The sequence below is a fragment of the Cynara cardunculus genome (genome assembly GCF_001531365.2).
Source record: "Cynara cardunculus var. scolymus isolate 2C chromosome LG 14, CcrdV1, whole genome shotgun sequence".
Taxonomy (NCBI): Eukaryota; Viridiplantae; Streptophyta; class Magnoliopsida; order Asterales; family Asteraceae; genus Cynara; species Cynara cardunculus.
Genome location: NC_037541.1, coordinates 8903160 through 8916094, shown reverse-complemented (window position 1 = coordinate 8916094; position 12935 = coordinate 8903160). Strand labels below are relative to the sequence as shown.

Sequence of the window (12935 nt, the reverse complement as noted above, 5' to 3'; positions counted from 1 at the left end):
TTATATTGATCTAATAAGAACATCTTTTGGTTTCACAACTGCGATCATTTTTTAGAATGAGGAAGTGTAAAGCTCCTTCTATTCATGAGACATTGTCTGTAGAGGCCTAATATTCCATTTTTAAATGCTTACAAGTTAACCAAAATGATGGGTCGACTATTAATCAACTATTGATGCTTCCATTTGTCGGGAACGAGTGTCCATGAACCAAGGTATTGTTTCTCTATGTCTTGTTAATTGGGGTAGGGGCATCTTTACCTTTTTTTTGCTATGAGCATCAAAAAATGCAGGACCCAAAACTATCAAAACCAAACAAAAATTATACCATAAAGCGTTTTTATAATAAAAGCTTATAAAAACTACATTCAAGATAAATAAAAAACTGTGTGGCCTAAATTCGTAATTTAGGAGTTGTTTAGCAGTTGTTGAATGGTTTGGTATAAAATTATTATATGGTTAGAATGATTAATTATTCAAAATGAAATATTAATTGTTTGATAATTATTCAGAATGAAATATTAATTGTTTGATAATTATTCAGAATAATACTATGGTGCTGAATGGTCATGGGACACAAAAAATACAAAATTATTTTGAGGGTTTTTAGAACCATTAAAACTCAGATCTTTCTTTTACCAAACAAGATTCACCTGTTAATAATTCAGAAATTGTCTTTTAATAAAATTATTTAGAAATAAATAAATAATCATTTATTATAAAATTTTAAAATTCAAATATGTAAGATAATAAAAATGAAACGTTAAAAAGGAATTCCAAATGAATTGGAGCAGACGGCCAATTAAAATAAAAGACAAAAAAGTAAAAATTCAAAACCAGCACAAAGGCGTATGTTAGCATCACCCCCTTTTTTTCCTGCTTTCTCATTTCCATCACGACCAATTCACAGCTTGTTCAATCTCTCTCTCTCTCTCTCTCTCTCTCTCTCTCTCTCTTGAATCCAATTCCGATTCTTCATCCCCAATTCGTATACACAAACAAGGAGAAGTGTTTTCTCTGTAGGGATCTGATCTCATCTCCTAGGGTTTTTCACTGGGTCTGAAACAAGACTACCTTTGATATCATTAATTATGGCGACTATGGAGAGCTTGATAGGTTTGGTAAATCGTATACAAAGAGCTTGTACTGCTCTTGGTGACTACGGGGGTGGAGACTCCGAATTTTCTTCCCTCTGGGATGCTCTTCCCTCCGTTGCAGTCGTCGGTGGTCAAGTATGTTTTCTCTTCATCTCCTTAACCTTATATGTGATTTGAATTTATAGATGCTAGAACTGTCTCAAAAGTGTTCCGATTTCTGTGTGAGAGAAGGCAGAATAAGATCGTATCACTTGATCCGTTTATTTTTAAAATGAAACGCGGTTTTAAAACATTGCTTTCAACATGGATTCTTTTTTTGCCTTTGTTTTCGGTTTTCAAGATCTCTTCGAATCGGTCAGAGCGAGAGATATTTGTTAGTGAGAGTACGATAACTAGCGATATTGGTAAAGAAAGCATACACTAAAATTCGATCGTTTGCTTCAGGCAGTGTTTGGAAGCATGGAATTCAAGATTTTGAAATGGGAATGAAACTCATTTAGTTAAGATCTTAAACTGAAGTTCCCAAAACATATCTTAAATTGAAGCTTCCACAAAATATTTTTGTTATTCCTGTGATTGCTCCTTGGGTATATTTGAAGTGTTTTAAGAGCAAACGCCAATGAGTATGCTCGGAGTGGGAGAGAGAGGTTGGAGGAGGGCGCTATGAAAGTTTCAGATTTCAGGATATTTTGTTTATTGTAGAAACTGGGTTTGAAAATATACCTTTTCCTTGACTGTTCTCGTAGAAAACTTTGTGCTTTCATTTTAAATGGTCAAAGTTAAAGCATGTCCTTTAACTTGTATATCAGTATATGTTTGCTATTGTAATTGTAAATTTATCTCACTACAGTTTATTTATGGAGTTTTACTTTATCTAATTGTTTTCTGCAATTGAGCTGATAATAGAGTTCTGGGAAGTCTTCGGTGTTAGAGAGCATTGTTGGGAGAGATTTCCTTCCTAGAGGATCTGGTTAGTTGTTTATTTCATATTATGTATAAATGTTTATATGGTCATATTTTTTAACCTTTTAGTGTTCCTTTGATGTACTTAGTCAGTGATGCATGTCTATTTCAGGGATTGTCACAAGACGGCCCTTGGTGTTGCAGTTACACAAGACAGAGGGCAGGCAAGAAGAGTATGCTGAGTTTGGACATTTGCCCCGGAGGAGATTCACTGATTTTGGTATGTGGAGTGACTGCTACTGATTTTAAATATCTTCTCTAATATTTGATTCTTTATGTGAATTCTTATACATCTGTACATTTGATCATCCAGATTACTAAGTACAACCATTCACATATGTTTTTTGTAACTTCATAAATTGGCATGTATTTCACTCAATCGCATTAATTAAAAGAACAATTTACTTTAATGCTTCCTGTCAACATTTTGGTTCATTAGTATAAGACAATAACAATAGTTTCTAACATCTCAACCTTTCTACAGCTTTGGTTCGTAAGGAAATTCAGGATGAAACAGACAGAATCACGGGGAAGACCAAACAAATATCTCCAATTCCAATCCATCTCAGTATCTACTCGCCAAAGGGTGTGTCTTGTTGATATTCATCATGTTGACTTGCTGTATTAGTGTTTTTTAAATGATTATCATGAACCCCTGGTTTTTGCATGTTTTTTTTTAAATGATGCTGATGCCTCATTGTGCTTTTTCTGTTCTTCCAGTTGTCAACTTAACTTTAATTGATTTACCCGGATTGACAAAAGTTGCTGTTGGTATGTACTCTCTACCTTTCATTATTATGAATGGATTCTCTGGTTGAATTGGCCTTCATCTAATACGAAGAATCAATTTCTTTGCAGAGGGACAATCTGAAACTATAGTTGAAGACATTGAAACTATGGTGCGGACTTATGTTGAGAAGGTAATTTCATTAATCTTTTATTATTGTTAATGAACTTTGACAAATATTATTTGCTCTTTGCTCCGTCATATCTACGTTGAGAAGGTAATGGTGGTTTATTTTCTATTATTGTTAATGAACTCAACTTAGACAAATATATTTGATTCTTTCATCCCGTCATGTGTTTGTATGCATACATCTGCATGTATGTATATGCATGCTTCTTTGAGTGAAAATGAATCCAATGCTGCTCTGTATCAGTCACATGAATCCATTGATGGTAATTGGTCTATATAGCCTTTGATGTAGTTTAGATTGTAATGCCGTGTGACTGGATTTGAACAATGTGCTGTTGTACTTCTATTTAACAATATCATAGTAACCAACTTAGTAAATAGGAGTAGTTTGGTGTGCACAATGTCTGATATTCAAAATGTTAGACCAAAGCTATGCATGTGTTTTTTATACATCGGATGGTTAATTAACTATCTATAGTTTAGATTGCAATGTCGTGTGACTGGATATGAATCAGTGTGCTGTTGTACTTCTATTTAACAATACCATAGTAACCAACTAGTAAATAGGAGTCCTTTGGTTTGCAAAGTGTCTGATGTTCAAAATATTAGACCAAAGCTATGCATGAGTTTTTTGTACATCGGATGGTTAATTAACTTTCTATTATTCAAAATATTAGACCAAAGCTATGCATGAGTTTTTTATACATTGGATGGTTAATTAACTTTCTATTGTTCTTCCCATTTATATGATTCCCAAATTCTTGTGTAATTGTTCAATGATTGGAAGTGTCATTGTTTTTGTTCTTTTTGTGATGAATTTTGGAGTAAATTTTTGTAGATCCTACAAGTAAAGACTATTAATTCAACCAGTGTTTTAAAAAAGCGCCAAGCGGAGTTAGCAGTTGACCTAGTGCCTAATCAGTTAAGTGCAGATTAAGCTGTTCCTGAAGCAGATGCATTAAGTGATCTATTTTGAATATACAAATAAATAATTGGTAGAAAAAGAGAATTTGCAAACAGAACACCTATTTATAGTAAAAGGCTATCTATAAAAATCAATATGGTTTTGCTAAACATAAATTATTAATCTAGAGAACAATAAAATATATTAGTGTACAAATTTAGACAATCTAATAATATTAGGTAATGAATATTTAATAAATAATAACACTTTCTTCGTCCAAATAATGCAACATTTGACTTATGACAATTATGATCAAATATTTGACTTTTGTCTAAATGTCTAGATTATCCCTTGATAGGGGAGGACAAAAATAAAGAAAAATAGACCGAAATATGAGTAAAACCATCTGGTGGGGGTGGAGGCAAGGTCTGGGTACCTTCTACCCCCACAACCTACTTTTGTGTGGGATTTATTGGGTTAGTTTGGTTTGATTTGATTACTAATAGACATAAAACTAAATTAAGATTAAAAGCTTACAAATAAAGGAAATGTTTCATTTTTTGGATAAAAAACGTATATATTTAAATTTAAAATAAGCAATGGCATAAAGCAAGGTAAACCAAACCAAACTGGTCTAACCTAGTAAATCTCACTCGAAAGTAGGGCCGGGGGGGTGAGATGTACACTTGACCTCTACCTCAAACAGTAGAGCGGTGCTCATGTGTGAGCAGTCATGAATAAGGAACAAGGAGTAGCACATGGTGAGAGTGAGAAAAATTAAGTAAGAAAGTGAGGTAACGCAAAAACACACTAAGCAATGACACAAAACACACAGAGAGCAAGTAAAAGCAAAAAAAAAAAAAAAAAACACATCCCTGCATAAACTGCCACCCCAACCGCTCCAACTCCCTTCTGCCCAACCACGCTAGTTATAAGTCCCAACATCTAGTCTAATACCCTAATCCTTCTTCTATCTGAGGTCATGTCCTCAGAGATGTCTAAGGCTGCCATGTCTATCCTCAATAGTTCATCTCATTTCTTCCCCCTCAGCCTTCCCTTCCTCATCCTCTCGATCATCACTTTCTAGTTTCTGTTCTCCTTATCAGCGCCGTCATTGGTCGCCTACAAACGTATCCAAACCATCACAATCTCTCCTCTCTCAAATATACCAGTAAATACGAGTAACAAAAGATAGACATGAATTAAGAGTAGTTTCTAAAAATTTGCTTAAGCGCCTGCCTAGGTGGAGGTTGATGATCAACTGTCCCGATCATCTAATTAAATGCCTAAGAAAAAATTAGTAATTTAAGTGGGTTAGGTGTGATTATGTATATTAAGTGGAGGGGATGGTTTTCAAAATGAAATTAGGGCGAAAGAATCCTGACTACAGACTTTTGTGTGTGAAGAAAAGACCAATTGTATTGCTCTGTGCAATAAGTGACAACTTACTTGCTCCGTGTGCATGAAGGGATCATCATGACCACCAAAATGTGCTTTTTTTGTTGATGCTTCACTGAGCAAAATTTTTGCTACACCGATTTACTTACCATCACAACCTTGGTTAAATTTCTATAAAGTTGTGACTTGCACACAATTGTGTTTAACTTTTTACCTTCATCTTTTCCTTTGCTATATGTGATGTTAGTAGACTTGTTGATCAGTCTGTGCTGCTTAAAGTTCATACTTTCTCTGTACCATGGAAATGCATTGTTTGACTTAGCATATAGGAGCTAAACTGTTTGACAAATTGGCATAGTTTAACTAACATCTTTTACTACTTGTCTTATATCTAAAATATCCTTTTAACAAAATAAATAAGGGAATTTTGTGGATCCAAATCATTGCCATCAGCTGATTTGTAATGATGAAGGAGAAATAAGTAAATTTTAACATGGAATCTTTCCATAAGAGGAAATCTTGCAATTTTCATGGGCCATTGAGAAAAGGAAAGTGCTGCCACATCCTAGCACACTGATTTTTTTTTGTGATAAAGTTGCCTGGCGTTATAGGAAAATGTGTGAAGGGTGATTATGTATTCTCGTTGTCCCTTCATCTTTTTCTTTGCATGTCTTTTCTTGGTTCTTAGATATGATTGCTTGGTCTTTTTCAGCCCAACTCCATCATTCTAGCAATATCTCCTGCCAACCAAGATATTGCCACGTCTGATGCAATTAAACTTGCTAAAGAGGTGGATCCATCGGGTATGCTTACTTCACTACTGGCAGAAATGTTGTCTTTCATGGTTTTCTTGTATTTTTTTTTTTGATTTCATGCATTCTTGAACTTTGACCAGGTGAACGGACATTTGGGGTGTTGACAAAGCTTGATCTGATGGACAAAGGAACTAATGCTTTGGATGTGAGCTCTCTCTCTCTCTCTCTCCCCCTCCCTCCTAGTATCCTCACCTTAATGAATGTGTAAAGTTTCAAACGAACCAAACCAAACAAACCCAGTATATCACCGGTGGTGGGGACTGTGGAGGGTAAGATGTACACAGACCTGAGCTCTATCCCTTGGGCTAAAGTGGCTGTTTCTGTGAAGAGTCCCCGCTTGTGAAAAGTGTGTCAAAGAGAGAAAGTGAGGAACAATAAAGATTTGAAATGCTGCAAGGAATGTTTCAAGATTACCTTCCGAGTTACTCCTTCGATTCTGATGTTAATACTATTCTCTTAAAGGTCCTTGAAGGCAGAGCTTATCGTCTGCAACATCCTTGGGTGGGCATTGTAAATAGATCCCAAGCTGATATTAACAAAAATACTGATATGATGTATGCAAGGCGAAGGGAGCAGGAGTATTTTGCTACAAGTCCTGACTATGGTCATTTGGCCAGTAAAATGGGTTCAGAGTATTTGGCAAAACTTCTATCACAGGTATGTTTTTTCAATTTCTTTTGTGCAGGTTGCTTTGTGAACCTCACTAACATTTAGTGAAAAGTTACTGTGATTAGGAGGTGTTATTATAATGTTTTTAATTTTTTTTATCAAGGTGTAATGGACATTTATTGCCAGAGGAGAGGGTGCTTAGTTTTTCTTCTTTTGGTAGATAATGATTTTTTACACAAAATTTCATCTCAAAAGGATGCTTCTGTGTGCAGCATTTGGAATCTGTAATCAAAGCAAAAATACCAGGCATCACTTCCTTGATAAACAAAGGTGTTGACGATATGGAGGCAGAGTTGGATCGTCTTGGGAGGCCAATTGCAGTTGATGCAGGGGTGAGTAGCTTTTGTATCTGTATGCGTCATTATAGATGACATAATTGAACCTTGAAGGGTAGCGCAACTGGTAAGACCTTGGGTTTGCTCCCCAGAGGTCACTGGTTAAAGTCCCCTGTCGACCATTGGAGGGTTTGCACGATTGTTAACTTCAGGGCCCCATGGGATTAGTTGTGGTGTGCGTAAGTCGGCCCACATACCCACGGTTACAAAAAATAATGACATAATTGTCTTCAATTCACTAAACTGTTCTTTTTCAGGCTCAATTGTACACTATCTTGGAACTTTGCCGTGCTTTTGACAAAATATTTAAGGAGCATCTAGATGGAGGGTAAGCATTGTTCTTGACCGTCAAGTTTGCAATTGGCACCATATCAATCTTATCTTTAAAATTGCAATGTGAAATGTTCTTCAGGAAAACATACTAGCTAAAGAAGACTACATACATATCTACGGAAATTTATTAGTTTCTTACTTATTGGATGGAACCATGCTTAGGGGTTGTTTCCTAAACAGTTGTTGCCTCTTACCAGGTACCTAAGAACCTTTTCCCTCTTACTGGGTCAGAGATGCTTACTCGGTCAGAGATGGTGGTCTTTACGAACAATTTTACTGTTCCATTTTGCTGACCGAGAATCTGACCCTATAAGTGAGGATGGTGACTCTTACCGGGTAAGCGGTTACCCGGTTTGTGTTGGTTAAAGGCCCCTTAATTTATGTAATTTTGGATTTGATAAAATTTTCGGTTGTTCCTAAAATGTCGGGTAGAACCATGCTTGGGGATTGTTCCTATGTAATTTTGCATTTGATTGAATTTTGAGTTGTTCCTTTAATGTCAGGCGTCCTGGGGGTGACCGAATATATGGGGTGTTCGACAACCAGCTTCCTGCGGCTTTGAGGAAACTTCCGTTCGATAGGCATCTTTCTCTACAGAATGTGAGAAAAATTGTCTCAGAGGCTGATGGTTACCAGCCACATTTGATTGCTCCTGAACAAGGTTATCGACGTCTTATTGAGGGCTCATTGAATTATTTTAGGGGACCTGCTGAAGCTTCTGTGGATGCAGTAAGTAGTATTCTACCATCATTTCTAATATGTTAATAGTGTTGACATAGAGCTGTTTGACTTACTTGAAGAACATTCTTTAGGTTCATTTTGTCCTAAAAGAACTCGTCAGGAAGTCGATTGGAGAAACCGAGGTCAGACTTGACAAGCATACTTGTTTTATTACTTGCTCCGTCCCAAAATAAGTGTCCACTTTCCATTTCTCCACCCCTGACAATGAGATGGAGAAATTCATTTCTCCTTTTGTTATTGAGGGTAAAATGGTCATTTAGTTGATTAAAAAGTGTAATAATTACACATTTCTAAAACTATGTGCCTTTTTTTCATTTTGGACATTTATTTGGAGGGAGTAGGATATTTGCATTCTTGTTAAAAAGTGACATGCTCTTATTTCTCTGGCGGTTACAGGAGTTGAGGCGTTTTCCGACTCTGCAATCTGCTCTTGCCGCTGCTGCTGGTGAAGCATTGGAGAAATTTCGCGATGAAAGTAAAAAGACAGTTGTACGGTTGGTGGACATGGAGTCTTCATACTTGACTGTGGATTTCTTCCGGAAACTTCCCCAGGAAGTCGAGAAAGTAGGTCCCACTCCATCACCGGCAGATCGCAGAGCGTCATCTGCTGATCGCAAAAACCCACCTTCAGATCGCGGGATTCCTGCTGCGGACCGTGGAAGCGCAGTTGACCCTTTAGGGGATCGTTATGCAGAAGCGCATTTTAGGAGGATAGGATCAAACGTATCATCTTATATTGGTATGGTCTCCGACACACTCAAGAGCACGATTCCAAAGGCCGTCGTTTATTGCCAAGTTAAAGAAGCCAAGCAAAATCTACTCAACTACTTCTACACACAAATAGGAAAAAAAGAGGTAACTCTTGTTCTACATTTGTCATTTTCTAACTTGTGATAACTTGTTCATGCCATTAAATTTACTATTCAAAGCCCATGGATTTAGTTTTTAGAGATGGTGAAAAGCAACATTACACTAGGAACCCTATATTGGTTTCAGAATGCAACAAAAGAGATTTAGGCGACATCCTCGGTAAAAGAACAACAGTTGGAACAAATACAAAAGGCCAAACTAAAAAGGCCTGGTAAATCTGTCCGAAGGTAGGGTTCGGGGAGGGAGAGGGAGGGGTAAGAGAAGATGTACGCATACTTTACCTTTTGTTAAATGGCCAAAGTGTGAAAGGCTCCAGCTTGTGAAAGTTGTGCGAACTAAAGGGAGCATTTACCCAATTTTTCTAGGAGATGGAAAAAAGAAGGTTCCAAGAAGAACTTTGAGACAAGAGAAAATGTTGTTAAAATTAAGCAACAACATAAAAACAGAATTAGGTAAAAGAAAACATAGCCAAGGTAAGAAAAGACTACACTCTTCTAGTATAACTTAGGACACTGCAGGGGTGGACTTGTATATGGGCATATAGTGACCTGTGCCACCACTCATGGTTCCGTCGTAGTAGAAAAAGATTTATGTTTCTTAAGAGTGCCAATGCCACAGTAATGTTTCGTTCTGTACCACCCGTAGTTGTTAAAAGCCCTCCTAAGGCATGCCTAGGCTTTGAGGCTCATAAGCTCAAGATCTTGGGCTTTTCTGAAGTCGAGGTTCGGCGTATTCACAAGGCTCACCAAGGCGCTGTGCCTTGGTTGAGGTTCCTTGTGGGCCTGGGCACGCCTCATAAAGAGTTATTAAATACCTAGTCAAACCTTAATATTAAATAAGTTTCTCATCTTCTCATCTTCTGACTTTTTAAAAAAGAGGTTATTAAATAGATGATATAAGTCAAACCCTTAATATTAAATAACTAGTCCTTACAACTTCAAGCTTCCTTCTCTATGAATACCTAGACCTTACAACTTCTCCTTCATGGTTCATGCTATAACCCTTTCTCCCTTCTGTCTCTATCAAAGTACCGGTGGTTGCTCAATTGGAGGCTTGTACTTGTTGCATAATTGAGTTGTGTGTAACTGTGAGTGTGTGTATATCTATATTGATAAGATGCACCTCGCATTCCTAAGGCCCATGCGTCATGCTGCGCCTCGCTCCTAGGCCCCGGGACCCCTTTGCACCTAAATGTGCCTTGAGGGGTTTAACAACTTTGGTGGCACCGTAATGTTTCATGATGTGCCCCTATATATCTTCAAACTTAACTTGTAATAAAAGTTTGTGATGATTGGTTGGTCTAAGTTGTTGTAATAGTGTTTATAGCTCAAAAGGGTGTGGGTCCGAATCCTATTTAGCAGATTTTCTAATTTTTAGCCTTTAATTTTGGGTTTATATGTAGCTTTTGTTATTTTAAATGAGTAAATGGGCTATAGGAGGGGTCAAGCCCTTGACCGTTACACTCTTGTGGTCAAATGTTGCCACCGCTTTGAATTTGTTTTTTGGGTTTGTAGCTGCATGCTCATCATTGATCCCCTCTACATTTTCGTTAATTACCGTTTGTTTTTGTATCAAAGATAAGAAAGGAAGATAATTGTAATAAATTCGTAACAAAAAGGGATTGATTGTGGTTTTTGCAGGCTAAACAACTTGCAGAGTTATTAGACGAAGATCCGTCTTTGATGTCAAAAAGACTAGAAATAGCGAAAAGACTGGAATTATACAAGGGAGCGAGGGACGAGATCGACTCTGTGTCGTGGGTGCGGTGATGTTGATGGAGATGAATTCTGTCATATTTTTGTTTCACACTTTGGCCTTCCTTCTTTTGGATTATAGTAGCAGTTGACATACTATGTGTATGTGATTCATTTTTCATGTGTTGTACAACAGAAATTTATGATAATCTTAAACTGTGTGTTTATCATTTTCTTTATAAGTTATATAGATGTCATTATGTGCTCTTTTGAAGCTTGTATTTTGATATAAAAACACCATTTGTTATGGGATTTTTGGTATTTAGGTGACTTTTGTTTTTTAGAGTTGTTGAAGTCTGAAGTTTGATTTCACTTCTGATTTTTAAGAGCTGGTGTTGAAGTCTGAAATCTGAATTAGTCGGATTGTTTTTTTTACGTTTGAAATCTGAATCACTCAGACTGTTTGCTTTTCCGTTTGAAGTCTGAAATATGAATCAATAAGACTGTTTGTTTTTGTAAATTGACAAATTTCTGGAGTTTGAAATCTGAATCAATTCATTTCAATTAAATTCATCTGAAATATCCAATCATTTAAACCATTTGTAAACTACCATCTATTTTTAAGAAATTCAAAAATTCAATTGAAATACGTCAATTGATTCAACGCAGAATAGAAAAACACGAACTAAGTCTCATAACAACTAGAATCAATATTCATTTTGCATTAATTGTGTCGCAATTTCTTCTCTTAAACTAGCAATATATGTTTGGTCAGCGGCACTTCCATGCGATTGAACCTCTTCAGCCTCATCCTTGTTCTCTTGCTCGTTGGTTTGATCATACTCAGAAAATAACTCATCACTCCTTTCGTAACTGTGAACTGCAAAACATGCAATAACGTCTCTTTGAACCTCAAGTGTAAATGGTGCCATTCTTTTTAATACCGCAAAACGTGCTTTTAGGACGCCATAAGAACGTTCAATAACATTTCTAAGTTCTGCATGAGAATGATTAAACTTTTCATACTTGTTCATTGCTCGTCAACAACGAAAATCTCCGAGCCATATCTAACATTACGATATGGCGCCATAAATCCTCGAGTATTTGTATACGCAAATCACATTAATAATATTTATTTGAAAACAATAAATAAAATGCTTGTTCAATAGTATATAGTAAATATATTACCTGTAATATCAAGAGTATACCTGAAGGAGGAAACGGAAATCCAATAGCACCATCTGTTAAAGCTTCGGACAAAACTCTAGAATCATGTGCAATTCCTTCCCATCCGGCAACAACAAATGTAAAAACCATGTTGAAATCACAAATTGCCAATTGATAACATTCACCCTTTCCTCGTCCTCTATATAAATGTTGTTCTTGAATAGGGACGATAACATGTATTAAAGTTTCATCCAAGGCGCCAATTGCTCCCTACATTAAAGCTAATAGTCAAAATGAATTTAGTAAGGAAAGTTGTACAACTATTATCGAATTATTATTACCTTAAATATTCGTCGTAACCTTCTATTATTCCCCGAGATGTTTGGATTAGGATTGAATGATGCAGGAACTATGATCTCTTTTGCAAACTCCATCATTTTATCCAATACTTCATGAACTTTTTTATTAATTGTTTGTGTTGAGTGCTGGAACCTGTTTTTCAACACTCTATAATGTTGAATGTGACCTATAATCATCAGAAGATAGCCATCTTTTCTTCGACCAATATATGTTTGCTATCCGTTAACCAACTTTTTGCTTTAAAGTGATCACATAGTCGAATGAAAGCTTCAGGGGGACATTCACAACAACTCACATTGCCGATCACTACCTTCAAGTAGCTCATCGTAAATTGACGTCCAGTCATTGCAGACGTATTATCTCTTTTCCTTTTCAGACGCCTTTGTCGCAAGTAGAACATATTTACGACGATGAGAAGTATAGTTTATTATTATTATTATTATTATCCATGATGATTTGATTATTATCCTTGATGTTGAAAACATAAATAAAATTATAAATAGAAGTAAAATTTAATCTTAAAAGCATTACCAAATAACAACTTGTTCAACATCCAAAACACGTAACCAAGTAGTCAAATATCTAACACATAAGCAAATAACATGTTCAAATACAAAACACATAATGAAGTAACTTGTTCAAATTCTAAAAACGAAATCCGGTAGCAAAAGTCCCC

At 36.2% G+C, this 12935-nt stretch overlaps 1 protein-coding gene across 1 annotated transcript; it reads left to right on the top strand.

Annotated features, from left to right (window-relative positions):
• Positions 1–827: 827 nt before the first annotated feature.
• Positions 828–10960, top strand: LOC112526467 (dynamin-related protein 1E-like). Its single transcript, XM_025136749.1, has 15 exons — positions 828–1229; positions 2001–2064; positions 2170–2277; positions 2542–2643; positions 2778–2828; positions 2916–2977; positions 5988–6078; positions 6171–6235; positions 6553–6747; positions 6972–7091; positions 7352–7422; positions 7931–8156; positions 8240–8290; positions 8565–9023; positions 10679–10960. The coding sequence occupies exons 1-15, from the start codon at positions 1089–1091 to the stop codon at positions 10805–10807; spliced, it is 1935 nt and encodes a 644-aa protein (XP_024992517.1). The 5' UTR covers positions 828–1088; the 3' UTR covers positions 10808–10960.
• The last annotated feature ends 1975 nt before the right edge of the window (positions 10961–12935 follow it).

Excerpts from the sequence above, each read along its gene's own strand:
- LOC112526467 (XM_025136749.1), top strand. The coding sequence starts at position 1,089 with ATGGCGACTATGGAGAGCTTGATAGGTTTGGTAAATCGTATACAAAGA. Across the intron at positions 6,236-6,552 it reads AAGGAACTAATGCTTTGGAT|GTCCTTGAAGGCAGAGCTTA; the intron begins GTGAGCTCTCTC and ends ATTCTCTTAAAG. Across the intron at positions 8,291-8,564 it reads AGTCGATTGGAGAAACCGAG|GAGTTGAGGCGTTTTCCGAC; the intron begins GTCAGACTTGAC and ends TGGCGGTTACAG.